At 49.1% G+C, this 27,652-nt stretch overlaps 1 protein-coding gene across 1 annotated transcript in view; it reads right to left on the reverse strand.

Annotated features, from left to right (window-relative positions):
* SLCO2A1 (solute carrier organic anion transporter family member 2A1) overlaps positions 1 to 27,652 on the reverse strand; it is an 83,966-nt gene that overhangs the window by 42,121 nt on the left and 14,193 nt on the right. The window contains exon 3 of the mRNA XM_046662409.1: positions 4,155 to 4,292. Coding sequence (XP_046518365.1) covers positions 4,155 to 4,292 — 138 coding nt within the window. The remainder of the gene's footprint in view (positions 1 to 4,154; positions 4,293 to 27,652) is intronic.

Consider the following 27,652-nt stretch of genomic DNA (forward strand, 5'->3'; position numbering starts at 1 on the left):
GTCTGTCTGTTCATTCCTGTCTCCTTGGCACCTAGAACAGTGTCTGACACATAGTCAGTGCTCATTAAATATCTGTTGAATAAATGAATAAATGAATGAGTCAATGGTCAGCTTTTTCAAGAAGACACAATCGCCCAGGAGACCCCTCCTGCGTGGCCAAGAGTAAGATGGTTTATGACACACAGAGAAAGGGGATGTGAAGGTATGTGAGGAGGCGGCCTCGCCTGATCCAGGGAGCCACTCCAGTCCCTGGTCAGACGTAGTTCTAGGACATTCTGAAACCCGTACCTGGAAACAAAACTTTATTTATGCTTCTTTGATTTTATTTTCTTTTTGTTTCTCCATCATTTTTCATGAAATGGTTGTAAATGTCGGACCACATCTGCTGAGCTGATGGAGGCTGACTTTAAACGGTCTAGCGGAGGGATGGGGGAGGGCGCCAAAGTGGGACTCAGGGAGGAGGGACTGGGGCTGCCCGGCTGCCGTCTGGAGGGGCCCTTCCAGCGCTCGCTGTCCGGGGCCTGGGCTCCTTTCTCGGAGGGAGGCTGGACGGCCACAGCTGTTATGGCTGATGCTGGCCTAAGACCTTGCTTTCCAAACTTTTCTTCAGCAGTGGTGTCTCTTTGAAAAGACAATTTTTCCCTAATATAAATAATAAAAATGAAGCTGTTCTGGCTGAGGAGAGGAAGGCCTCTGCATGCGGACCTCCGCTCCTCAGCCCTGAAGAGGGCCTTAGAACAGCTCCGTGGACTTCCCGTATTGACATCTACGGTTGTTAAGAACATCCCTGCCCATCAGTGTCTCAAACCAAAGGGGCCCCAGGCAAACTGGTGGGAGGCATTAAGCGGGGGAACCTCTAGGGTTCCTATTGACTTGGTCTGCTCAGCCCTGGCCTTTAGTAGTCGGCAAGAGAAGCTGCTGCTTCACAGGGAAGATGCCTGACGTCTTCTCCTGTCAGCCAAGCTCCTCCTGCTGCTGTCCTTTTACACCAGCCCTGGCCTCCCCTTCACCCGACCTGCTGGGCTCCCAGAAAACTTCGAGACTGGGCTGCAGCCTGAAGGCTCGCGCCCCCTGGAGGCTGGCTGCACACTCTACCCACCTGGATGGCCTCACTCTCCCCTCCACCAGGCCTGGTTCTCTTCTCACGATCGTCAGGCTTCCGACAGGCAGCCTCTCCCTGGTCTGTGGTGCCTTCAATTTTGCCCTCGAGCAGCTGCAATCTTGCCTTTTGTTCCTTTGCAGTATCCCTGGGGTCCTCTTCTCCCCTAACCTCTCAAGCCTGGCTTAGTGGCAGAGCCTGCCAGCCAGTCGACTTCTGGATGCACTGTGCCCCACCTCTAGTGTCTGCCAGCCACCTCCATCAGAGAGTTTGTCTTCACGAGACTGTTCATTCCGCCTCAGCTCTGCTCAAGAAGCCATGCCCGCTCCTTACTGCCTACCACAAAAGCTGGGAGCCGCACCTTGACCGTGAAGGTGCCCTCTGATTTGGCTGCCTTCTGCTTTCCCAGTAAGACCTCTACTCTACTACTTGGTCTGCTTCTAAATGCCTGGCTCAGAGGCAACAGGAGTGTAGAAAGCCCTTTGGCTGAGCTCCTGTCCTACCTTCTCCACATGCTCATCCATCCAACCCCCCTCCCAAAACACACACAGACACACACAGACACACACAGATACACACACAGACACACACAAATACACATACAGACACACTCACAGATACGCACACAGATACAGACACATACACACAAATATACACAGATACACACAAATACACACAGACACACACACAGATACACACAGACACACACACAGATACAAACACACAGTCTCACACACACACAGACACAGATCACAGATATACACACATAGTCATACACACAGACATACACAAATTCTCAGACACACACAGACACAGATACATGCACACACAGACACACACACAGTCACACACAGACACACACAGGGCTGTTAGGTCCAAGGAATGAACTTACAGTATTTGCCTCAAACCATACCCATAGGGATGGCCTGAAACCAGATGTTGAAAAGATCATCTGAGTTTGGGAAAGAAAAGATTTAATGGGTGAATTATTTTCATTTTTTATTGAACTATAAAAAAATCAACCTCGTGTCTTAGACTCCACCACATGTCCCAGCTGGCTACTCCCTGCCCCTGGGCCCACATTTTTGTTCTAAGCATAGGAAAAATATGAATGAAAATTTAGCCATGGAAGATCGTTGATTCGGCTATCCCCAGGCTGCAGGGGGACAGAGGTTTACTCACATGCCAGCTCTGATATTGATTAGTAGAGGCGCCTGGAACACTGTGTTGAGAAGGCTGAGAGCCTGAGAAGGACTCAGCAGAGAATAGGACCGTGGTTGGTTAGCAATAGCTGACAGACTCAGGATAGGACTGTGTTGACATGAACGTCAGAGATTTGTTTTCCTTGTGTCCTTCATGAGTGAGGACAAGATGTGCCAGGACATTGTCAACGTCACAGGCCAACAGTTAGAAGGGTGCATTCTGTGTGAGGGGTGTCAGGTCCCTGTCCTGTAGGAGAGCAAAATCTACATGGAGAGGTAGACCCAGTCATGGGGCCTCACCAGGAAATTCAAGACACAGGTGCACAATCAATTAGAGATACACATATGTACACACACACACAGACACAGACACACAGAGGAAGCAGTGAAGGCATACACTCGGCCTGGGAGTTCAGAGGAGGGTCTGAGGCCCATCAGCAGGGATGACTGTATGAGTGCAAGTTCGTGCATGTCACAGGTGTGCGGGAATGGCCCACGGAGGGGGAGTGCGTGCAGAGAGGGGCACCGACAGAGATTCCAGCGATGTTTGGAGGACAAGGATTTGGACAGAACAGGGCTGTGGACGGGCAGTAGAAGAGGGGGTTGGGGACCCAGGGGAGGCCTCAGTGTGGCAGACAGGCCTGGGCTCAGATCCTGGCTGCACTGTGTACAAGCGTGTGGCCCTGGGATGGGGCCCTGGGCTTTCTGATGCGAGTTTCCTGTCTGGAAAACGTGACTATGCAGAGAGCCCTCCGCCTAGGGCTACAGAGGGGATGGGGCCCAGGGAGGGCATCCTGGGGGCCCTGCGTGGGCCATCGGGTGGAGAAGGGGTGAGGGGCAAAGGAGGTTTTCCAGCTGGGAGCAGGTTGGGGGATGGGGAGACTGAATGGTGGTGGTTGTTGAGCGTGTTAGGAGACACCCCACCTTCTTTTAGGCCTCCATCTTAGAAGCTGCCCCCAGAGAGCCCCAGTCTCAAAATTACTACATCTACCTGAATTTCAGTAAGTCGAGGGAAGACCTAATTATGCTCCAGAGGAGCAGCTGGGCTCCCAGGAGGGTGAGGCCACTGCCTCCACCCTGGAACAGTGGGGCTCGCAGAAAGACGAGAGAGAAGCCAGGCCTGGGAGCCCCGTCTTCTCACCTGGAGCCACCGCTGTTGCAGCCACAGTGGAGAGAGGGGCTCTGTTGCCTCCTCTGCCTCCTTCTCCCTGGTTTCCAGTGATTCCTAGCTGACCATGCTCTCTGACCTCCCACCCACGACTTCCTGGCCTACCCTATCTTCCGCTAACTTTGATGTGCAGTCACTGAGGGACCGCATGAAATCCATGTTGCTGGGAGGTCGTAGAGATCTGATCTTGTCTGACTGGGAATCAAGGCCATCGGGCAGCTCTGGTTCCTGTGACCCTCACAAGACACAACCTGCCAGGCCTGCGGCTGTTTCCCCACCTGCATACCTAGGACTCATCTCCCTCTGCACTGGGGACAAGCAGAGGCCACATCAACACACAGGTGGTCACAGAACTGAGTTAGAGGCACAGAGTTTGGAGGCAGACAGCCCTGCACACCTGGGGCAAGCTGCTGTGCTTGCTGAGCCCCAGTGCCCACATATGTCAGGAGGGAGGGCCAGAGCCCCTGCCTGCAGAGCTGCCGTCAGAGGCTCTCAGCTCAGTGCCTGGTGCAGGGAGGCCTCAGGAAACACAGCCGCTCCACCACGCCCGCTGCACTGGGCTGTCTCCATTCCCCAGGGGTGTGTCCCAGCTCCCTGTTCCTCATTTCCTCCTGGAGCCCCTCCTGGACCCCATGGTCAGGGTGGTGCACAAGTGGGGTCTGACGATTCAGAACCTCCCGCTTACCTCATTCAAGCTGGAAATGAGCCCCGAAGAAGAACTGGAGAGGCCAAAGCGCTTCTCGATGGTGGTGAGGCTGCTCTTGAAGTAGGCACTGTACAGGAGCTGGCAGAGCTGCAGGAGGCCATGGCAGAGCACGAACACCTGGCGGAAGAGACCTTGGCCTGTGAGGTCTCTGCACAGGGAGCCCCGGCCGCCCACCTCGGCCTTCCATCCTGGGGCTTCTGGGGCACGGAGGCCCAGCAGCCTGGCCTGTTTCCTCCCCTGGTACTTGGGCACATACTTCACCAGGCGGTCCTGAGGGTCAAATCCCATCATGGTTACACCTGTGTTTTACCCGCAGACTTACTCAATGCAGTTAGCCATTCCCATCATTCCACTGTGATCATAAATGGCCCAGTAAAACCACAGGGTTGCAGAAGCACCTGCCCCCATCCCCCCACCCACTCGTCACGAGGGAAAGGCCTGACTTATCAGCCATATGCCCAAGGCATTCAGAACCTCGAATTGTTCTCTGACAGCACTACCGTGCCTGAGGGCTGCTGCTCTGCTCTTCCTCCTGTGTCCTATGAGGGCTGAAGGCCACTCTGCAGCCAATTCAGGTCACTCCCAGGGGCGTGAACAAGCCCTAGGTCACATTGCTCCACTATTCTTTTTTTTAAAAGATTTTATTTTTTCCTTTTTCTCCCCAAAGGCCCCTGATACATAGTTGTGGGTCCTTCCAGTTGTGGCATGTGGGATGCCACCTCAGCATGGCTTAATGAGCGGTGCCATGTCCGTGCCCAGGATTCTGACCGTTGAAACCCTGGGCCGCCGCAGCAGAGCACGGGAACTTAACCACTGGCAGCATGTGGAGTTGGCTCCAGGCTGAGCTCTGGGTCTCCTGCGTTCTCAGCTACTGGCCTGAGAGCAGCCTTAAAGCCAGGAGTCCCACAGCCTCGAGCCCCCCATGGAAGGTGCCCCTTCTGGAGATCACACTTTTTCTCCAAGGAAGGGTGGGGTGCAATTACGTTTCATAGTCTGCCAAAGCTCTTTCCTTAATTGAAGGGCTGGCATCTCAGGAGAGCGACTGGGGATCCACCTTCATTTCCGTTTCCTTGGAGAACTGAGCCTACCCCCCACTGCAGGGGCCCCGCTCCAGGCTGTGGGATCAGAGCTGACGTTCCCTCTCCTACGTGCCAGGGCAGAGCCTTCGTGAGGCCAGCCTGGGGCTTTCGACGGGGCCAGCACTGTCTGCCTGCCTACGCATCCTTGCTGGCAACCTCCAAATCCGAGGGGGTCATCACACCCACGAAATCAGACACCTCTCCAAACTGCCATCTGCCTGGAGCCCACGTGGCCACCTCACTCCTCACCAGTGGCAGAAGGACGCTTGTCCACCTGGACACAAAGGCAGCAGTCTATCCCTGCCTCCCTGGGGAGGCTCCACTCTGCTTCATTTCATATTCACTGGAATTCTTAATAGTTTGTGATAAAGGTATTTTTGAAAATGTTCTAGTCCCACTCTCTTCTACAAATGGGGAAACTGAGGTCGGAGGGGGGAACCTGAGGGCCTCATATAGCACTCTGCACATAGTAGGCACTCTGGCCTTAGGTGCCAGGCACTGGAGATGCCTGGAGTGGACCAGTTCTGGGCTTGACTGTCACACAATGGAGCGACCACAGCCAGTTCCCACCCTCTTAGATCCTTGGTTTCCCCAACCGTGAGGTAAGTGGGCTAAACCAGTGGTTCTTAACTCAGCTTTGGATCATAATCACCTGGTGGTGGTGGGGTGTCTTTGAAATAGAGAGGCCAGGCCCAAGCTGAATCAAAACCCACAGAGGTGAAACCCCAAAAGCATTACTTGGAAAAGCTCCTCCAGCAGAATCTGATGGGCAACGGGCGTTACGATGAGACTAGAGGACACGTTCTGGCTCTGACCATTTCCGTGCAGAGGGTGATATGTGAAGAGCAGGAAAAGAAAAACCAAATGCAGGCATCCCCTAATCTATAGGAGTTTCCACTATAAGTTGGAAAGGAAGACAGGAGCCATGGAGCAGGCTCACAGGAAAGCAACACAAGATGGGTGAGGATGCTGGTAAAGGTGATGGGGAGAGTGAGGGGATTTGTCCAGGTCGGAGCATTTTCCACGGACACCGGGCATCAGTGTATGCTCAAGCCCTCATTCCCTGGTCCAGGTCAGATCCAGGAAGGAGGCAATTTGATCTTGGATGCCTTGACGGGTCCTCTTCTGACCATCCCCTAAAGGCTAACGCCCCCAGACTACTGACTGTAGTCCCTTCTCTGGACATGGCGCCCTTTCTGCACAGATTCACTGGAAATCCCATCTGTAGTGCCTACATCTCAGTCCCTCATCCAGAACTTTCCCAGAGCTTTATACTCAAGCCCATCCCACTGTCTGCTGGACATGTCCACCTGGACACTCTCAGACCCCTCAGACTAATCACTTCCCAAACAGGGCTCATCGCCGCCCCAACAAACGTCTCCTGTTTTTCCTTCATCCCCCAACACCTCCACTCAGTTCCCCAAGCCAGAGACTGGGAATCCTCCTCGATGCCCCTGATCCTCGCTCCTGGCATCTGGTGCCGTTGCTAAGCCCTGCAATTTCCTCTTGGCGCCTCTCGCATTGCCCTGCCCTTCATCTCCAGGTCATGCCTTGCCTCAGGCCCTTTCTTCTCTCCTCTGGGTTACTGCAAGAGCCTCTCACAGGTCTCCTGTCTGCCCTTTTCAAACCTTCCATCCTACCATCCCAGAAAGAGCTTTCTGAAACATGAACATGAGCAGGTTACACCCCAGTTAACACCTCTCACTGGGTCCCCACTTCCTACAAGATAAAAACCAATGCCCTTGGCGTGGTATCCAAGACGCTACAGTCCTACACCTTGTTTGCCTCTTTGGCTCCATATCCTGCTGTGGCTGCTTGTATTTTACAAAGATGGTGACACCAATATGTCCCATCCCACATACACCTCTTACAATGTGACCATGACATTCCTTCATCAAGAGGTGGTGTCTGTGCTCTTTCCTCTTCAATATGGGTCACTCTTCGTTACTTTCTTTGAATGAAGAGAATGACGCAGAAGTGATGCTATGTCACCTCTGAGGCTTAGTCCTGAGACTTAGAGAATCCACTTGGCTCTTTCTCTCCTGGGACCCTTAGAACCCAGGCATCACATTGTAAGGAAGCCCAGTCTTCCCTGCTCATAGAGAGGCCACATGTCGGTGTTACAGCCAACAGCAGCAGCTAATCTTTCAGCCTGCCGCCAGCATCAACTACCAGACAGGTTACTGAGTGAACCTTCAGCAGATTCAGTTCCAGCCTTCAATGCCACATGGAGTAGAAATGAGCTATCCCCACTAAGCCTTATACAGATGGCAGATTCGTGAGCAAACCAAATGTTGTCATTGTTTTAAGCACCAAATTCTGGGTTGCTTGTTATGCAGCACTGGACAGCTGAAACACCTTACCCTTCAAACTTCATAAAGGTCATACTACTCAAGTTCCCCACAGTACACATTCATTGTCTGTGTCTTTGCTGACAACCTGCACAGAATCATCTTCCCTTTCTTTGTCTGGCTAACTCTTCCTTGCCCTTCAGTGGCCCTCTTGCCCAGCATTGGGCTCAGTTATGTCCTTAGTTTAAGGTTTTCTAAAAATCCCAGCACCCTTTTGCTGACTTCCGCTCAGAGGCATCTTGATAACTTGGCCCATGGCTGGCATTAAGGGCAGCATCTAGTGGAGGGGGGAGGGCTCTCATAACAGCCTGGGAGAAAGACAGTGAGGGCTGGACCAAAGGCCAGAGCAGTAGAGATGCAGGGAGGGACTCGATCAGGGGCTCCTACAGAGGTTGAGTTGACCTGACTGATTCCAGGTGGAAGAAAAGGGGCAGCATTTCCAGTCTGAGGGGCAGGAAGGGGCAAGGCGGTATGTGCAGACAGGGGGCCCAGGAGGAGAAGTGCACGTGGAGAGGGAGCAAGCTCAGTTTCAGAACACCCGAGTTTCTGAGCATAAAGCTCAGAAAAGACCAGTCTCCCTCTGACCAAATGAGTAATGAATTAACAGGAGTGACTAGTCTCTGCCAAATTCCCCAGCAGTCTCACGAGAGGAAGGTGAGGGCAGCAGGAGAGAAATCGCTCTTAGAACTTTTCCTGAAAGATATGCCTTTGCTCTTTCCAGTAAATACAAAAATCCCCCATTTTCTCCCCTCAGATACTAGAAGGAAGACTGCGCCTAGAGCCAGCTGGCACCTTTCCACACCCCACGTCCCCTCACAGAGCCAACCTTACCGCCAGCTGTTGGCCACTGCAGCCCTGTCAGGTCTGGTGACTTCAGGGTACTCTGGCAGACGTGCTGGCATATATCTGGGCCCCCAGGTTCCAGTGGATTCAACAGATGGAGATGAATGAGATACGTGGCTTCAGGGGAAGGAAAGGCAGGGAAAAAATGCCAGGAAAAGAGAAAGAAGTGGATGGATGATTCCAGTAGAGCTTTCTGGCCAGGACCACTCAGGGTCACAGCCATCTGGCCCCACCTACTGAGCCTATGTGGATGGGACCCTGGGACCATGACCCAGGCAGCTTGAACTTACCAAGTACCTACTCCATGGTTGGCATGAGATGGAACAACAGACAATCGACACAATGCAGGTGAAACAGAAATCCATCCCTCGAGGAGAACGTGGGGTTTAAGAGTACATGTAGATGGATTGGAGAGAGAAGGGAAAGGTTTGCTAGTTGGGTTGCAACCCATCCTCCACCATCATTTGGACAAGATAGAGTCATGGGTCTTGATGGTTTGGGTATTGGAGTCCAAATAAGCCTAGGTTCAAATCCTGGCTCTGTAAGGAAGGTGCAACCTTCGACCATGTATCTGACCTCTCTGACAGCAGTTTCCCCAGGGGTAAATGGGAGCTGGATAACATCTGTTCATCTTGTATTGCGAGGCTTGCACAAGAGAATGTGTTTAAAGCACCTGGTGCCCTGTCTGGCCCACAGTGAATGCTCCACATACCAGAGGATAGTTAATAAATTGAGGCTTCCTCCACTCCCTCCTCTTGCCCAGGTCATTGAACCTCTGTTGCTTTCAATTCTCCTGTGGCATGAGAATTCTAGAACTGAATTTCCCACAATGTGTACGCAGAACACCACCTGCTTGAGATGTTCCAAGTTGAAAGGATTCCCAGGAGAAAAAAATTTGGAAAACTTTGCATACTCTAATCCTCCCTCGTGAATATTTACCATTCTTATTAGCACATTAAAGGCTCTGAGAAAACCTTGAGTAAAGACCTACTTAACTTTGTTTTATCCAACTTGCTCCATGCTTCTTTAACCGTGGGACGCCCCCTCACCCCCATGTACACATTTTAAAAAATTTAATCTAACAGATACTAGCATTCTGCAAAACATACTTGAGGGAAAGATACTACATTCCTTTTAGAAAGCAGCTTATGGTAGAATCTGTGTCTTGTGATTTCTTCACAAAAGGAAAAGAAAATAAAGATATATTACATGGGCTGTATTATCTTCTTTAAAATAGCACACCATCATTTTCTATCTCCTCACTCTACTTTTTTTCTTTTTCATAGCACTTACTCCTTCCTAAAATTATATCACGCATTTGACTTTTCATTGATGGACATCTTACCCGACCAGAAGGTAGACTTCGTGAAGGAAGGATGCCGTGTGTTTTCAGGGCACCTCATCCCTGTTGCCAGGAACAATGCCCAGTCCAGAATCTGGGCTCAGTCATTGTCAAGTGAATGAATGTGTCTTTAAATACTCTAACTGATGAAGCCCTGCTCAGAATATAGGTCCATCAGAGTCACCGTGTGGGAGGCCGCAGATTCCTTCCTACGATCTGTCCTCAGTCATTGTTGAATTCCCCCTGCTGTGCTGCCTTCAATCAATCTACAAGCCACGGAATTCGCAAGGCACAGACCAGCATTTCTCAGCCTAACTGCCCCACTTATGTACTTGGCTCAACTCTAAATCATTTTTGGGTATTTCTAAACCCACACTAAAACGTTAAAAGTTTGCCTTTATGTGTGAAGAGACTTTCTGGGGTGGTAGAAATATTTTCTATTTTGATCATGGTGGTATTTATACAGATGTAGGCATTTGTCAAAACTCATCAATCATTTAAAATCTTCGCACTTTATTATATGACAACTCTACTTCAATAAAGTTGATTTAAGGAAAAATTAATTTCGAAAAGATTTGAAACTCTGAAGTTATTTGAAATAATGTTCTGAGGCTTTGAAGGGAATTTCACAAGCAGATTTTTGTTTTAAGTATTATGAGCATTGGCAATGTCATTGGAATAAATCTGTTTATTCAAGGGGCCCACTTTGAAAGGGTCAAAACCCATGTAAATATCTAAGTTTGTGTGTGTGTGTGTGTGTGTGTGTGTGCTCATGTCAACATCTAGGTTTTCGAGTGTGTGTTAAAACTACTCTTCTCTTTGGCACATCTTGTAGAAGGAAGCTGGAAGAGAAAGCTAATGCTGGGGAACAACATTCTTTCAGGGTGTGGTGGGCAGGAAGCTCTAAGATTTCTAAATGCTCATTCTCGCAGCTCCATTCTTTCTCCAATCCTAGCAAACACGAAGAGGAAGTTCGGAGAGGAAGGAAGCAGGGAAATCTGAGTGGCCGTGAAGATCAAAAGATCCAATAAAGAGGAATCTTTTTACCACCTGTGCCAAAGGGCTAAGAAAGGCTGAACAGATGCAGAGATGCCAAGTGAAGGTTCAGGGTGGGGCCCCAGGCCCCAGCCAAACTTCAGAGATGTAAGTAATCTGACCACAAAGGGTAAACCATGGGGACAAGGAGGGAAGCGCAGCTCAGGATGAATGAGAAAGGCTCAAAGTGCAGCCCAGACGTGGTTTCCTTTGCCCTTCATGTTCATGAGCCTCTTTTCCAAATGAGGCATTAGAACTATGATCTGAGGCATCGAATCCTGGTTACGGGGACACTGGGCAGAAGTCCTGAAATGTGATCCCATAGGGTTATTTAACCACCGACTCTGCTGCCAACCAACTCTGATTTTGTCCACACATGTCCCGGGGAAGGCAAAACTCTAGAAAAGTCACCTCATGTTTTATGTCCACTGGGATGTCATGTCTCTGAGATGATTTAACACTCTGAGGGAGCCCAGGAGTGGGAAGAAAGCCATTCAGGAGCAGGAGATGGGGCTGAACTGAGACACAGGCTGTGACCTCCCGGTTGGGAACAACTGCTTTTATCCATAAATGGCAGCTGTCAGCAGTCTAAATGGAACTGTTCTTCAGAAGGAAGGAAGGAAAGGAGGGAGGCCGGGAGGCAGGCAAGGAGGGAGGGAGAAGAAAGAGAAAAGAAGAGCACAGTGAACCTTATTCGCACCCTCCCCAGCAACACGGGGAGCTCGGGGTGGGCTGAGGGCCACTCTGCAGTTCTCAGCGTGAGGGAGGAGACACCAAGGTGCTGCCTCCTTCAGTTCCTCCAACCTCCGGGAGTCAAAATCTGGCCCCAGAGTCCATTCTGTTCTTCCTCTCTGCAGGCTGGAGCTGACTGCACCCTAGACAGGAAGGAACACCTCTGAGGCTCACACATCTCTTGCAAAGCACCAGACTGTGCAGCCACGCCAACAACCCAACTGGGTTGGAGCAACACTTGGCATTCCAGCGCTCCTTTTCACAGTCAACTGGAACCCCTCCTATGTAATCATAAATCCATTTACATTTCGTTCTGCTTTCTCATTTATTTCTTTATTTTGAATCCATGTATTACATGCATGCTTTAAAAATCAAGCAACAGGGAACAGCTTAGAATGACAAGGCCCAGCGCTGCACTAGCTCAACGCCACCACCAGTACTGCAGTTCAGGGACAGCCACCTCTGTCTTTAGTTTTTCTGTTGATTATAGCCACGCATCTCAAAATAAAATGCTTGTTCTGCAGTTTCTTGGTTCGTCATTTTAGATTGCATGTCATTATGCAAGAGGATTGAGCTCACTTTTTCTTGAATCTTTGTATCCTTATTGGATCACTTCATTTTGTGGCAAGCAAGCTGGGCTCCCGAAGGAGCGGGACTTCCCTCCTGGGTGCACACCTGCAATAGCTGACGGGCCTTCCCTTCATGGAGAGAAGGTTGCTTGTGCCTCCTCGGGGCGAAGGGCTGCTCTGTGTTACTCCCTTGGGGTTCAGCTCCACTTCTCATTTCTGCCTTCTGCCACACCCACCCGCTTTAAATCTGTTGCTTTTCGGGGCTGTGCCAAGACTGAGGGCTCCACACCGTAGGCCCCTTGCATGCACTTGAGAACCTGCCTTCCTCCACTCCACTTCATCCATCGACGCTTCCCAACCTCCTCCCATCTTGCTGAAATTATTGAAGTTTTTCATCCACTCGTAATCTCTCTCCTTTTTTTTCCTTCTGTTATTGGTTTTCACCAGTATTTTTACTCATTACTTTCATTATAATGAGGGTACTGGAGATGAGGGGACACAAATGTGCCGAGTCTGCCACCCTGAATTACAAACCCAATCTATTTCCTGATGCTGAGTCTAGTAAATAAATTAATAATTCTGTCCCCACCTTTTCAGTGAGGAAAAAAAGTAGTAGACACTTGTCAGTGGGCTAAGTAGTCAAACCAAAAAGTGTACCCGGGTCCTTCTCCACAACCCTCCCCTCCTCTGTATTCATGCATCACGGTATCTCGTTTACTTGACTAGAATCTTCCAAAGTGCTTGGTTGTGTCTCCAGTAGAAGGCACATGGCTAGAGAGTGATGCTGGCTCTGCGCGTCTGCCCATCTCCACTTATATTTCTATTTTTCAGTGTCTCTGGTTGGCAGTTCGCTTATCGGATAAGACCTGGGAGGCGAGGCTCTGGAGGCCCTAATGTAAAAGGGACAAAGAAGGGAGCTCGGAAAGGGCGTCTCCTGGCTGTTTCTCCATGACCTCAGAGACGCAGGCGTCTGAAAGGGTCAGAGGGTCTCTGGGTTGGTTCCTCTGAGGCCCTCCTAAGTGACCCCTAAGAGCTGGAGGGGAGAGAGGGACTCTTTTTTCTATCCTGCCAAAAGAAGAAGGAAGCAAAGCGAAAACTCAGTTGTGTCCTGGAACGAAGGCCTCCTTCAACCAGTTGGCCTGCTTACCCATCCTGCACCTCCTGCAGGGTGTGACTTTGGATCCAAACCATGGCCTGGTGGTCCCAAAGGAGAATGTCTCTTTTAAGAAACGATTGAGGAAATCACATATGTTCCTATGCAGGAAGAATGTCTGAACAAGATAAGGTTCAGAGATTCAAAATAGCCAGCCTAGGGTCAAAGTTGGTGGTATTCATAGTAGCAATAATAAAAGGTATCCTTAGTATTTAGTATTATGAACCGGAAATGTCTTTGATAAGACAGGGTCCTGGGGGCCCTTGGAAGTATAAAAATCAGGACAATCTAAATAGAAAAACATAAATGTCCATCACAATTTCCTTGTTCCTTAAGAGGGAAGTGGCCAGGCTGGAGAGGTGGAACTGGGATCCTGCTGGGAGGGGAGGCCAGTTGAGCCAGGCCCCCGACAGTTTTCTCACTCTCTAGCATAATTTTTCTCTCCAGCGCCCCCTCGTTGGTGTCTACGGTCCACAGAGTGATCTTACTGTCTGGCAGGGTTCTCCTACTATGACGGAGAAAGGCCATCCTCTGAGGCCTGTGACAGTTGCTTCAGGGAGGGTTGGAGCCTCAATGAGACCAGGAGGCCACAGGAAACAGCAAGCATGGAGGAGCATCGTGCTAAGTGGACTCTCTCCCACCTTTCACACTGCCTGGGGCTTCCTGGCCGAGGCATCTCTCGGAGCCAGGTCCCCAGTGAATTGGATTAGACTACGATCTTTTGGCCATTTTTCAGTTTAGTCCTCTCAGCTTAGATCGAATCTCAGCTGAAGGCCTCTATGTAAGATTAAATTAAAACGGACATTGGAAGTCCCAATCTGTGTAATTCTGTAGGGTTTGTTATTTTGTGTGGTTGCATTTTGTATTAGTATGAGCTAGAAAAGGCCTTGGATAAGACAGAGTCCTAGGGGCGCCTGGAAGTATAAAGATCAGAACCATCTGTAGGGAAATATGTGGATTTCCATCACAGTGTCTTGTTTGCAGGGACACTGCACGTAAAAGGGAGATCAATGAGCTCCTATCTCCTAACGCCAGGAACCCTCAAACAGTTTTGACTGTGGTTGTTTTGTTTTGTTTTGTTTCTAGTGGCGCCTGTCTGGAGCTCAGTCCTAGGGACGGAGAAGGCAGATGGATGGACTGATCTGGTGGCATTTGTGAGGGAAGATGAAGGGAAACAGCAAAGCGCGAGAGACCGCCCGTGGTGACCGGCACCCACAGTCTGGGCTTTAAAAATCATAGATTTGAAAAAACATTTTGGAAGAGATGAAACATGAGCACATGAGACTAGCTGAGTTTATCAGATTAGCCAGAAGCATGGTGCTCAAGGTTTCCAAGAAAAATAAAAATTTTGAAACAAAATTATCATTGACATTTATATAAATCCGTGTCCAAATTCCCTTCAGAAATTCCCAAAGTCGTTTCTTTTTTTAAGTCAGAAAAGCTTTCCTTTAGGGAGAATAAGTGCCATTTGTCTTTTTTTGGAAGTTAGCACAAGAGCAATTTGTTCGGTTGAAATATGGCACCATTAGGGAACCTGCTCTGAATCCATTTATGGCGGGAAAAGAACATCCAGACAGTATTAATATGGAAACTTCACCTGTTTGATATTCTTCCTATTCTTTGCAGTAATAAGATGGAATGTTCACATTTTCCCTCACCTCCCTGAAGGGTTTGAAGATTAAGCCCTTCCCTTCCTGCCTCAAAGAAGAGAACCTAGTTTTTCAGAGAGAGAGAAAGTGGGGAATGGGAAAGTGGCATTGGAAGAGCCCAGGACCCTGGGAGCTGATCCCCAGGAAGCCGGCCAGGAAGGAGGGACCCCACTGCCCAAGAAAGTGGGCTCAGGCCTCAGGGAAGCACTGAAGGGCTATCTCTTTTCTTCACAGCATTGCGTTTGTTTGTTTACTTATTAATTTCTGTCTCCTCGTTTGTCCGTCTTGGTCATCGTGTATCTTCTGCATCTGGCCAACTATCTGGCACGTGAGAAAAGTTCAATAAGTATTTGCTGCATAAAGTTAATCCTCATACCACCCTGAGAGGTATGTATGATTCTTTTTGTTTATGTACGAGGAAGCCGAGGTTCAGAGAAGCTTACAAATTTGTCTCATAACACACAGTTAGTAAACAGCAGCAGCCAACTGATGCCAAATCCTGCCACCATTCTGCTCCACCAAGCTGCCCAATCTTAGGAGAGTTTGGGGGAAGCAGGCATCACAGACATTGTTTTCACCAAGATTGCCAGTTATCAACTGCCAAATGCAGTGGGCTCTCTGATGACTTCTTTACCTGAGTTCTGAGCATTTGACAGTCTTCATTCCCCTCATCATGTGTGATGGCACCTATCCCCCCAGTGCTCTGGCGCCTCTCTCTCTGACTGTTCCTTCTTAGAAATCCCTGTGGGAGCCCTTCTCTAGCTCCAGACCTGCTGTGGATGGTATCTGGCTTCTGTCCTCAGCCCTTTGGCCCTCTTTCCACACATGTTGTCCTGGGCGTCCTAGTCACCCAGCCTCAGGGTCATCCCTGGCAGCATCCTGAAGCTACCAGCCTACCGCTAGAGCACAGCTGTCGCTCCTCAACCCCAGCCTTGCAGGACACTGACTCCCACACATTTCAACTTAGGCTCCCGGTCAGTATCTGAAATTCATGCCCCAAGCCATAATCCTTATCCCATACCGTCCCTCCTCTCAATTCCAGTGCCTGCCCTGTGCTTCAACCTCCAAATCAAGACTCAGATCTACCCCGTGCTCTCCATCTCCACTGCCAAGTTCCCATCAGATCCCACCTGGCCACCCTCAAGCATTCCTACCCTTTTCCTAAGCCCACTCCTTCCCCCTTCCAACCCGTTCTTTAAGCAGCAGCCAGAGTAATTCTTTAAGAAACTTTCAGTATAACACTCACACTAAAAAGGCACAAGTCAGAAGGGTACAGCTTGATAAAATTTCACAAACCAAGGACTGAGGGACCGGTACCCAGATCAAGAAACAGAACATTTCCAGCTTCCCAGGAGCTCCCTAGTGCCTTTCCCCATCACTACCCACCTCCAGGGTAACGTCTCTCCTGACTTTTGGCAGTGCAGGTTACTTTGCATGTTTTGTACTTTACAGAAATGCAATGATATAATATGTCAGCGTGATCTGAAAATGGAGATCAGAGCCTGTCATAACCCTGTAACAAACCCCTCCAATGGACTCCCACCACCTCAGATTAAAATCAAGCAAAGTACCCCAGCTACCTGCTCTTGCTGAGCTTCCTAACACAGCGACCTCTTCTTGGGTCCCAGGCTACCTACAGTCAGTCTGTGGTAACAAGCAGTTGAAATTTGCAGCTGAGTGGCAAGTTCACGACCTGTGTGAGATGAGTTGCTGCCTCAGAGTCTTTGGTTGGGGGACCTTCTCTCCACCCTGGGGGCTCTTCACTCCCATCCCCTCCCTTGGTTAACTTGTACTCACTTGTCTTTTGGTGGCAGAGAATGTCGCTCCTGTTACACATTCTCCATTGTTCCTCCAGGGCACTGAGCCCAGACTGCAATTACAACCACCTCACTGTTTTGGACCCTGCAGCAATGCTGGCACCCGGCACATACCTGTCACCAGCCAGGAGGGTGGAGGCGGGAAATGACCACAGATCGCCGCTGCCGCCACTTTATGAGGAAGAGGCGATCTGCTCAGCAAATATTTGATGATGAACAAATTTCAGGGAATGACACCACCAGCTACCTAGGCACCCATAAGCCATAGTAAGGGGATGTAAAATTATCAAAATGGACTATATATTCCTTGTAGAAATAAGTATTGTTTCCCTTCTATTGTATCCATTTATCTCCCCCCGAAGTTCTGGAGGCTAGTAAGTTACTTAGCAAACCCTTCTAAATTCTTTCACACTCAGAATTACGCCCAGGTCCAGCTCCATGTCAGAGCTCCCCAATATCTCCATTTGGAGAAATGAAATCCTGGACCCATTTTCGCCCCTTGGCCCAGGATTTTCAGCAGAGAAGAGGCTGGAGACGGGCTCTGAGCAGTTAGGAGGGAGAATGTCTGGGTATCTGCTTGGGGCTGCCTGGGGAGGTGCCTGAGGAGGTTTCCTCCAGAAGATTGGGTGCCCAGGCAGGACAAGGAAGGAGCCCTGGCCCCGGGAAGCCCCTGCCCTGGGCAGCCTGTGCCCACCCACTGCCAGCTCGGCTGCAGCAGCCGAGAAGATCCGGGAAGACCATCCCATAACCCCGCACAGAGGCTGCTGAGTTCCTGATAAACCGCAGCATGCCCAGCCCTATCAAAGCCAAAGTGGAGGTCTGAGAACAAAGCTTCAAGAACCTCTAATAGAGTCAAAAACAGCAGACGCTTGAGAGGAGGGTGAGCAGGCTGCTCACCATGAGAGGTCAAGGCACGGACGTGCGCGGACACCTGTGGGCCCTGACCCCAGTCACGAGACTGGGCTCTGCTCATTGTCAGCACTGTCCCCTCTGGTCACTCTGATGTCAGAGTTCCTCCTGAGGCGATGGCATTCCGGAGTTGCACACACCTGCAACACACAGGTGTGCTCAGCCTGTTCTCCTGACCCTCACCACGTGTGCGCAGAGGCAGGGACTCCCTTGCAACAGGCCTGTCACTGGCAGAGACACGCTTTCCTGCATGGGAACATTCTCACACACCATACTGATCACCTGGCATTCCCCTGCCTGCTGAGGCACCCAGGATTTACAACCTTGGGCTGTTCTCAGAGGTGCCCACTCCCTTGTAAGACCCCATCCTTCCAAAAGTGACAGCATCCTCTTAAAACTCAGTCCCAGGTGGAGCAGGCCCCTGACAGCCAGGATAAGATGTTTAGGAGAAAAAAAGGAAAACCCAAAGGACAACAGATCAGACTGCTGACACAGGGAAATTGGCCCTCTCCTGTGGTCATTCCCTCCCTCCGCTGTTCTGGTGGCAGGTGGAAGGATGTTGGAGGAAAAGGCTCTTTGTCCAACATTCAAGTCTTTCTGTCCCATCAGACACCTCAAGAGAATGAAATGTCCTTCTAAGAACTAAGCTCGGAGCATAATTCCAGATTCTACTACTTGGCCTTCTGGAGATCATAGGAGGGGCGGGTAACCTGGCGGTCTGTTTCCCACTGATTACTAACAGGTAAGCTATCAAAGGTAGGGACCCAAAGGACTACATCACCTGCAGAAGATTCTGAGCAGGGAAGCCGAGATATCTGTCCCCGTGGGTCTCCATTTCACCTCCTGCTCCAGCCCTGCACGTGGACCCCCAGCACCCTTTGTTACCATCCTCATGACTGATCTCATGTCTCTGTGCATCCTACTCCCTCTGCCTCTGGACTCAGAGGGAAATGCCATGTGCGTTCTCTACCACCTACACTGCCCCCAGCCTCCTTGCTGGGTGTTATGGTTTGAATTGTGTCTTCCAAAAAGACATGTTGAGGTCCTAAACCCTGGTACCTGTGAATGAGATGTTATTTGGAAATAGGGTCTTTGCAGATGTAATCAAATTAAGGGGAGGTCATACGGGAATAGGGCGGGCCCTAATCCAATGACTTTTGTCCTTATAAGAAGAGGAAATTTGGGCAAGAGACACATAGGACAATGGAGGCAGAGAATGGAGTGATATGTCTACAAGCCAAGGAACACCAAGGATTTCTGGCAATCACTAGAAGTGCAGGAGACATGCCCTGAAACCCCCTTGGTCCTCTTTCCCTTGGGTTAGTGACAGAATCCTGTCCTCCTGGCCTGAACATCCTCAGCTGGCCCTACCAGAAACCTGTCCACCTTCTCTGGGCCCACCACATTCCTCCTCCAGCTCCAGGGAGAGTCTGCTCTCTCCTGCTCTCCAGGTGACCCAGAAAGCAGGCTGTTTTATTTTTTAGTTGTTTGAGTTCCTCTAAATTCACCCAGTTTTTCCTGAATCCCTCTATTACTCATCTGTTGTCCACTGTGGACACACATTGTGACAGCCAAGGCCTCCCGTGCTGGCTGCCCATCTCCTGCCTCACCCCTGCTGCCGTCCTTGATCTGTCGGGTCTTTGGGCCTTGCTCCCCTGCCTTAGTGGCCCCTTTCTCATTCCAGGCTCTTCTGCCTTCCATCTACAGCTGGAGGGTCCTGACCGCTCACGTTCCACGAGCATTTTCCCCAAATGCACAGACCTCTCTTCTGTGTGCGCCAAATAGCTGCTGGTAGTCCATGTGAGCAGAGGCGGCCTTCCTCCTCTCCACAAGTCGAAACTGTCTCCCCTCTTCCTTTCAAAGCTGTCACGTACAATGCCCTGCCTTCCTGGCTGAGGAGAAATTCCAACAAATATCAGAGAATCAGTCTGCAGGCATTTCTCCACCAGCCAGAGAATGTCAACTCGTCAACTTTTCTAGACCTTATAAAGGACAGAGCTCCAGATGGATTTGCTTTTCCAGACTTTTCCTTTTGCAGACTCATTTTAACCCTGTGCCTGCCAGCATGCATGGCTGTAGGAGGCCTCCTTACCTTGGATGGCCGGCTCAGGGAGGCAGCAGCCCCGTCACACTGAACTCGTGTGTATTCCTTGACCCCTCCCTCTTCATCTGGGGTCCGACTCCTCATATATGCTGCCCTCTGCAGAGAACACTCTCCTGCCTGCGTCTTCGCCTCCTTGCTGGCCTAACTCTGACACCCCTGTCCAGCTCTGTTTGAACCTCACTTCCTCAGGAATCCTTCCTGCTCCCTCATCTAGGCTACTCCCCTGCTAACACACTCCTGCGGGAACCTGCGGGCCTCTCTCTCCAATCCATTCCACCTGTGATTCCAGGGCAATCGTGGTTACACAGGGGATCCACTCTCGAAGCCCTCACCTAGTTCAAACCACAAGTCAAGATTTAATCCATTTAGTCCTGGATGCTGTGTCTCCCTGTGATGGCTGAAATGATGCCTCCCTCTAGCAAAGGCGCAGACAAAGCTTACAATTCCCTTGGCCTGCCAGCTTTGACAGATTTTATTTGGGACTCTGTGTATGTGTGTGTGTGTGGGTGGCTGGGTGGGTGGCTTATTGCTAATTTTGTCCATTTGAAATAATGTGATAAGCAAATATTTATTGAATATCGTTATGGGCCAAGCACATTCCAGGGGAGACCAAGGGCCAAGCAGGGCTAGAGCACTCTGGGGGCGGTTTGCTAATAAGATGAGGTATATGGACACAATACAAGAGATACAAGTGATGCAAGTAATGGTACTAGAGGCGCTCAGAATACGAGAGGGTGAGGGAGAGGGCCCTGGAGCAAGTGAGGCTGGAGCTAGGTTTTTGAGAATGCGGAGGATGTCAGAAAGTGGAGAGGGAAAAAGGGGGTCATCCTAGGCTCAGGAGACAAGATGAGGAGTGGAAAAACACAAACATGATTAGGGGTCAGGAAATGATCTGGTCAGTCTGTGAAAGTTCTGACTAGGTGAGAGGAGGAAACCAAGTCAAGAAAGGGGATTGGTGCCCGAGAGGGACCACAGAATTTTCTCTCTCTCTGGCCATCACTGAAGACTTCTGAGCGGGGACAATGCATGTCAAACATTTTAGAAAGGTTAAGCTGTGACAATGTGAAAGAGAGATAAGAGAGAAGATAGACTAGAGTCAGGGAGGCCATTGCAAGGTCTTGGAACAAGGCAGAAGAAGCCTCCGGTTGAGGGTGTCAGTGGGCCGGGGGAATCAGCTTCTGGGGAAGGCAATGACTTGATGACCAAGGAGAGATGGCGGACAGTGAGTGAGTGCCTGAAGACCAAGGAAAGGGGAAGATAACATCAGGGAAGCAAGGAATTCAAAAACCACAGGGAAAAGGATGAGTGGCGGGAGGCAGACTTAGACTATGGGCCTGGGGAAAGCCCAAGCGGATATCCGGGGAGCCATCCTGCGTTTCAGGCTAGCCAGCAGGTGCCTCTAGAGAAAGAGGGCCTCACTTCTGACACTTCTTCAACCCCACACCCAGGAAGAAAGGATAAGGTCCCTTCTGGACCATATAGAATCTGAGGACGAATCCCCAAATTAAAATAGTGACCCAGTAGCTACATTTGACATCTTGAAATAAATCCCTCTGGGCTTTCTGCAATGTTGGTGCTCCTTGAGCCATACTGCAGCTGTGGGAAGATGTCTTGTCCCATTATCTTTGCCACCTTTTGACCCTTCTCCCTGAGGCCAGAGCCTCGTGCCTTGTTAGACTGCACACAGCTGCAAGATGCTATCTGTAGGATGGAGGGTTTGCCTGAAATGCAGTCCCAGCAAAACCTCCTAAGAGAACCTCACTTACTAAATTTACAGAAGAATTAGGAGGCCAGACGAGCCTTTGACGAGGCTCTCTGGGACATCTGAATTCTGACTTGAAAGATGAAGGATCTGGAGCCTGACAGAGGCTGTTTGATTTCCAATGATGTATACAATTTTGTCTAAGTCGAGCCCTGTCTAGTCTTCAGATGGGTAGAAGTCTGCCTGTCTTGTCCCCACCCTGCCTCTTTCCCAGCAGTGGGCAGTCCTATCACTGAGGGCTGCATCAGGACACAGGTGGTCAGGCCATCTGCTTGGTCTTCTGAGGTTACCCCTGGCCAGCATATGGCCTGGGGCACCTTTGCCCCAAAGAGCTTCCATTCCAGCTCTACTCTCTCCATCACCTCAACTTATTTCTGGACTTTTCCGGACAGAGGGCTTCTCCTTCTGTGGCCTCATCTCTTTGACTTTCCTATCTGTCTTCCAGGTGTTCCCTCTTTCCCTCCCCTCTGTCTGCCTTCCTCCCCTCTCCACTTCTCAGATCAGCAAGAGGGGAGAAGAGGAAAAAGCATTTACAGGGCCTGGGTCAGGAAAGGTAGAAGAAACTGGATGGGTTCCAGTCTTCAGGCAGACAGAAGAAAGAGGGCTTCGGTCAGCACCACAGAAAATGCCCAAAGTCTTTCTTGGAAAAGTTTCCTCAGGTCCCAGGCTGGCGTGAGAGAGGAAAGGAAACTGTTAAATGAGATGTTAAGGCAGAAGTTCAAGCAAGGCGTGCCAGTCTCTTTCCCATCAAAAAGCCACTTTTAGATAAAATCAGCCAGAACACACTTCCCTGGTACCCACACCCTCTGGCACTCTCCCACCCTTACTGCCCAGGGCCCCAGAGAGCGATGAGGGGACTGGGTCCCAGTGATCGCCACCGTTGCTGGGAGGGGTCATTCAGGGCATCAAGATCTTCTCTGAGCCATGAAATGTCTAGTCTAAATGCGGAAAATGAGGGCAAGAGAGGGAGCAAGTGGGAAAACAAGCCAATTTCTCAAATTTCCTGTTTACCCACAGTCTTTAGCTTTAAGGTATAGATATCATTAGTTAGAACACCCAACCTCAGCCTCTGGGAACATATGCCATCTCCAAACTAACTGGGAAAAAAGAAGGATTGAAATGGGACTCAGCCTAGCACAGAGAGCCTGGGAGCCCAGAGCACTCCTGGAGATCTTCCAAATTCCAACAAGCAGCCTACCATGTTCCTCTGCACTGAGGAGGATCTGCCCCCCACATCTGCCCCACCTCCCTCCCCTCCTTCCTCCTGGCCCAGAGGCAGGTCTCAGGGCCTGAGGTTCACAGCCCTTGGCTTTGCCCCAGGCCACACACCACAGCTAGCTCTGGAAGGCCTTCACTGGCCAACCTAGGATGCTCCCCAAAGTTCCTCCCTTCAATTATGGCTCCACATTGGAGACGCATGTTCCCTGGGAACCATTTCAGTTGACTATGATTACTTCCCATCAGTCACTTTAACAACTGCCTTGGGGACAAGGATATCACAGCCACCTCAGCGACTCTGCATGTGAATTGTGCCCCACATGTGCCTCGCCTCAGAGCAGAGGTTCTGGAACTTCAGGATGCATCAGAATTACCTAGAGGCGTTGTTGAAACAGCTTGCCGGGCCCCACCTCCAATTTTGGATTCAGTAGATCTGGGGAGGGGCCCAAGAATTGGCATTTCTAACAAGCTCTCGTGTGATGCTAATGCTGTTGGTACAGGGACCACACTTCGGGAAACATGGCCTCAGACTCAAGTGGGTCCTCCTGAGCTCTAACCTAAATGTCTCCTTCCAGACATCTCTTTCTTGGAGACAAGGCCCAACCTCTGTGTGCAAATCCATTACAAAGGAATGTGATAAACTGAGGCAATCCCTTGATTTCTCTGCACTCCCGTTGGCCATCTGCCCATCTGGGCATGGGGTCTCCTCACCTGGTGAGGGTCTAGCCGCACTGTCAGTGTGGGCCAGGAGCACCCCACAGCTAGCCCTGGCTGGGCACTCTGTCCACCTGCCAGCTCCTTTGAGCACTCCACGCAGCCTCACCTAGAGCTCCCGAAGGCCATGCAAGGAAATGCGGTTTCATCACCATACCTGGTTTATCTTGGCTGGGATTTCTTCCTGCAGGTTTCAAGCCTCTGGGATGAAATCATCAATAAGCATCTTTAGACAAGGAAAGATTAGCTAACCAAATACTTGACACCTACCAGCTACAGCCCTGGGAGCCCCAGACATGAGCTCACCCACCTTTCCAGCACCACTGTCCATTCATGTCTGCAGCCCAGGCGCCTGCGACCTCAGCAGCAAGTCACAGAACAAGTACCGGTAAGCAAGACCAGGAAGGGGCATCTTGACACTGGCAATAGGCTGGGCATCTGATCTGTGCAGAGGAGGGAAGCAGACCCTGATAATGGGATTTTCAAACTGTGAGAAGGAGTGGATGGAATGTCCCATTCCAGGCCTCCTTTCAGAAACTCACCCCTAAGCATGCCTTCCTCCCATCAGTGACTTCATTGAAGCCCCTCTGGCCCCTGCACCCCTCCTTTTGGGGCTGCCTATCACCCAGTGCCTGCTGCTGTAACGTTCTGTCCTGTACATGTCCTGAATGACACTTGCCCTCTGACCCTGTGACAGTGTTTTGACGTGTGAATTTGGCTAGGCTGTGGTTCCCGGTTATTCAACCGAAGACTAATCTAGGTGTTGCTGCAAAGGGAGTTTGCGGATGTAATTAAAATATACAGTGAGCTGACCGTAAGTAAGGATGATTATCCTAGATAATCTGCGTGGGCCAGATTCAATCAATCAGAAGGTGTTAAAAGCAGGAGGGAGAAAGATCCCTCCCCTGGACAGAAGCTTCAGCCTAATATCTGTGCTCACCCATTCCTGAGTGCCTGCCCTGTGAATTTTGGATTTGCTTATCCCGCCGCCACAATTGTAGAAACCAATTCCTTGAAATAAATCTCTTAATACATATACATACACATACGTGTGTGTATTTTCTATTGGCTCTGGTTTGATTGAACTCTGAGGCAGACAAAATAATGGCCTCCCCAGGGGCTGGCCTCATGACCTAGTGGTTATATGTGGGTTGCCACCACAGCATGGCCGACCAGTGGAATAGGTCCGCACCCAGGATCCGAACCTGCGAACCTGGGCCGCTTAAGCAGAGTGCACCGAACTTAACTACTAGGCCATGGGGCCAGCCCCTAAATTTGTGTTCTTTTAAGCCACTAAGTTTATGGTGACATGTTACGGCAGCAACAGGAAACTAATACCAACCCTGATTCATTCTGGCCCTTCCCTTCTCGCCACTACCAATAATGCCCTCATTCAGGCCGCCTCTTTTCCCTCAGCAGGACCACACTTCCTCCTTTTCTGCGATGCCTCAAATCTGTTCTCTTCCTAGGAAGTCTCAGTTGTCTTGTCTGCTCAGCTCTCCCCATGAGAACGGTGCTCCCCCTTGTTTTAGAGAGGGGCCTCTGTTTGCCCACACGGTTCCAGGAGAAGCCCCCAGTCAGAGGACCCTACCCTGCCTCAGGGAGGGACACAGGACCCAGCTGAACCAATCAGAGTCCTGTCCCAGGATGTTTTCAAGGTGGAACTGAATGAAGGGCCGCAGGTATGCTGGTTGCTGACCATGACTCAACCATGAAGAAGACAGAGGTTTACAAAGGAAGATAATGACAGTGACCTTCAGAGAAAAGTAGAGAAGACAGAGCCCAGTCAGCACTCCAGTCCACCTGCCCAAATCCTTTACATACTTTTCTATTGTGTTTCTTGTCTTTTTCTTGTTGACTATCTGGAGATCATTCCAGATATTAGTCTCTAGTCAGTTTTAGACATTGCGAACATGTCACAATCTCATTCTTTTTGCCTTAAACACTCTTCTCTGTTATTAAAGTAGACGTCTTCTTTCTTTAGCTGGCATTCTCCTGATACATCTTTTTTTGTCCTTTGATTTTCAACCTTTTATTTTAAAGAGCATACAACTAAATTTTCTCTTTGTTTAATCCAGTCCGAGATTCTCTTGCTTTGAAATGGTGAGAGTAGTCCATTTTCATGTGATGTAATTTCTGATAAAACTAGATTTATATCTAGTCATTTTATTGTCCTCCTATTTACCATGGCTTTTGCTGTTTGTTTGTTTTCATCATTATTCTTTTGCCTTTTATTCTCTGTTTTCCAGTCTTCTCTTGGTTTCATTCAGTTTCTATGTTTTACTCTATTCTGCTTTGAAAAGTACGCATTCAATGTCTTTCTCTTAATGATTCTCCACACGTTTTAACATATGTAATTGACCTAACAAAGACTAAAGTGAGTTCTTCCACTCTCCTCCCACACAAGGCAAGGGCTTAAGATTTTAACTCCAATTTTCTCTCCCAGTTATTGCTGGGTATTATCCTACTTCCAACTTTTCTGCCTTCCATGAGTCATTATTATTTTTATCTATCTACAATCAATAATTACTACTACTTTTTGCATCCAACTCTTTTCTGCTGTGTTTGATTTCTTGCTTTTATGAATTTCATCCTTTAGTAGTTTATTTTAGTGAGGACTTAGGATTAGTAAATTCTCTGCTTTGGTTTGAAAATCTCTATTTTGTCCCCTTGAATTATCATTTAATTATAAAATTTGAATTTGGTGGTAATTTTCTCTTAGCATTTTGAAAATTATTCTATTATCTTCTAGTATCTATTATTTATTTTGAGAAGCCCATTGTTGGTCTAATTATTGATTCATGTGTAATTTCACTCCAGTAGCTCTTAAAATTGTTCTGTCTTTACTGTTCTGCAGTTACAGTATGCTATGTATAGATATCTTTTTTCCATAAGTTCCTGTCAGAACTTACTGTGCTTTCTTTATATCAAGGTATCATATGTTTTATTAATTCTGGAAATTCTGTCATTTTTTCAATATTGTCTATCATCTATTCATGCTATTCTTTTCTTTGGTGCTCATTGCAGACTCACAGTGGATACTACCCTCCTGTCTCCATCTCTCTTGACCTGTCTTTCAGTTCCCACTTTATTTCTCTGTGCTGCATTCAGGGCGACTTCTTCAACCTTATCTGCCACTTACTAATTCTCACTCAGATGTGGTTAAACTAAGGATTTTAGATTGGGAAATTGTCCACTGTGTTACCGAACCATTCATGGCACCTCATCTGCTATTTAACTATTCACTGGATTTTTACTTTCTGTATCTATATTTTTCACTTCTAGAATTCCCATAGTTTCTCAAATCTACCTGTTCCTTTTTCATAGCATTTGTTCTTTCCTGATGTTTTCTATTTCTTCTTGCACCTCTTTAAAGATTTTAATGCATTTTTTATAGCCTCTTCAGAATGTTCCATTATCTCAAAATCTTAGGGTGCTAATCTTCCTCATTGATATATCTGCTGCCTGTTGCTTATAGTGGATTGTTTCCTTGTGTAACTTTATTATTATTATTATTTTATTGTTATATAACTCTCCCATGGACAGTCTTCTCTTGGGGATCCTGGTTGGTCTGGATTGTGAAATATCCCTCCAGATACTCCACACTTGAGTGAAGAGACTGTTGTGTCTACCAGATACCAAAGACTAATCACCAGCCCAGAAACAATTTTTTAGACTAATTTATTTGCTTTGAGATTCCCATACTATGTGGATCGTATAAATTCTGTTTCCAATTCCATGTGGCACAGACTTGGGGTTTTGATTTCTCAGAGGACTTATTTCAGCCAGAGGTCCTGTTAGAGAGAAGTCTCTTTGCTGTCCCTAGGGTGGTGGGTTCCCCTCTCGCCAACCGGCCCAACTTTATGCACGAATCTGAGTGCCAACTCCCCATGTCATCTTTGGTACCCATGTGATTACTGATACTCAATCTCCGTTAGGCGTTTCTTTAGGATTTCTTCACCAGTCCAATCGCACCATACACATTTTCACCCTCAGCCCTTGCCGCAGGGTCAGCTGGTACACTCACTGTTTGGGTGTTCAACTCATTTCTCACTTCTTACACCTAAAGATTTCACTTTGTTTCTTGTAAGTTCAGCATGTATTTAAATATTTGGTGGGGTTCTATTTTATGTAGCATCTGTAGGTATTTGTAATAGGAGGATCCCATATTAGGTGAACCTATCATGTTGATAGAAACCA

Source organism: Equus quagga, chromosome 1, assembly GCF_021613505.1.
Source record: "Equus quagga isolate Etosha38 chromosome 1, UCLA_HA_Equagga_1.0, whole genome shotgun sequence".
Lineage (NCBI taxonomy): Eukaryota > Metazoa > Chordata > Mammalia > Perissodactyla > Equidae > Equus > Equus quagga.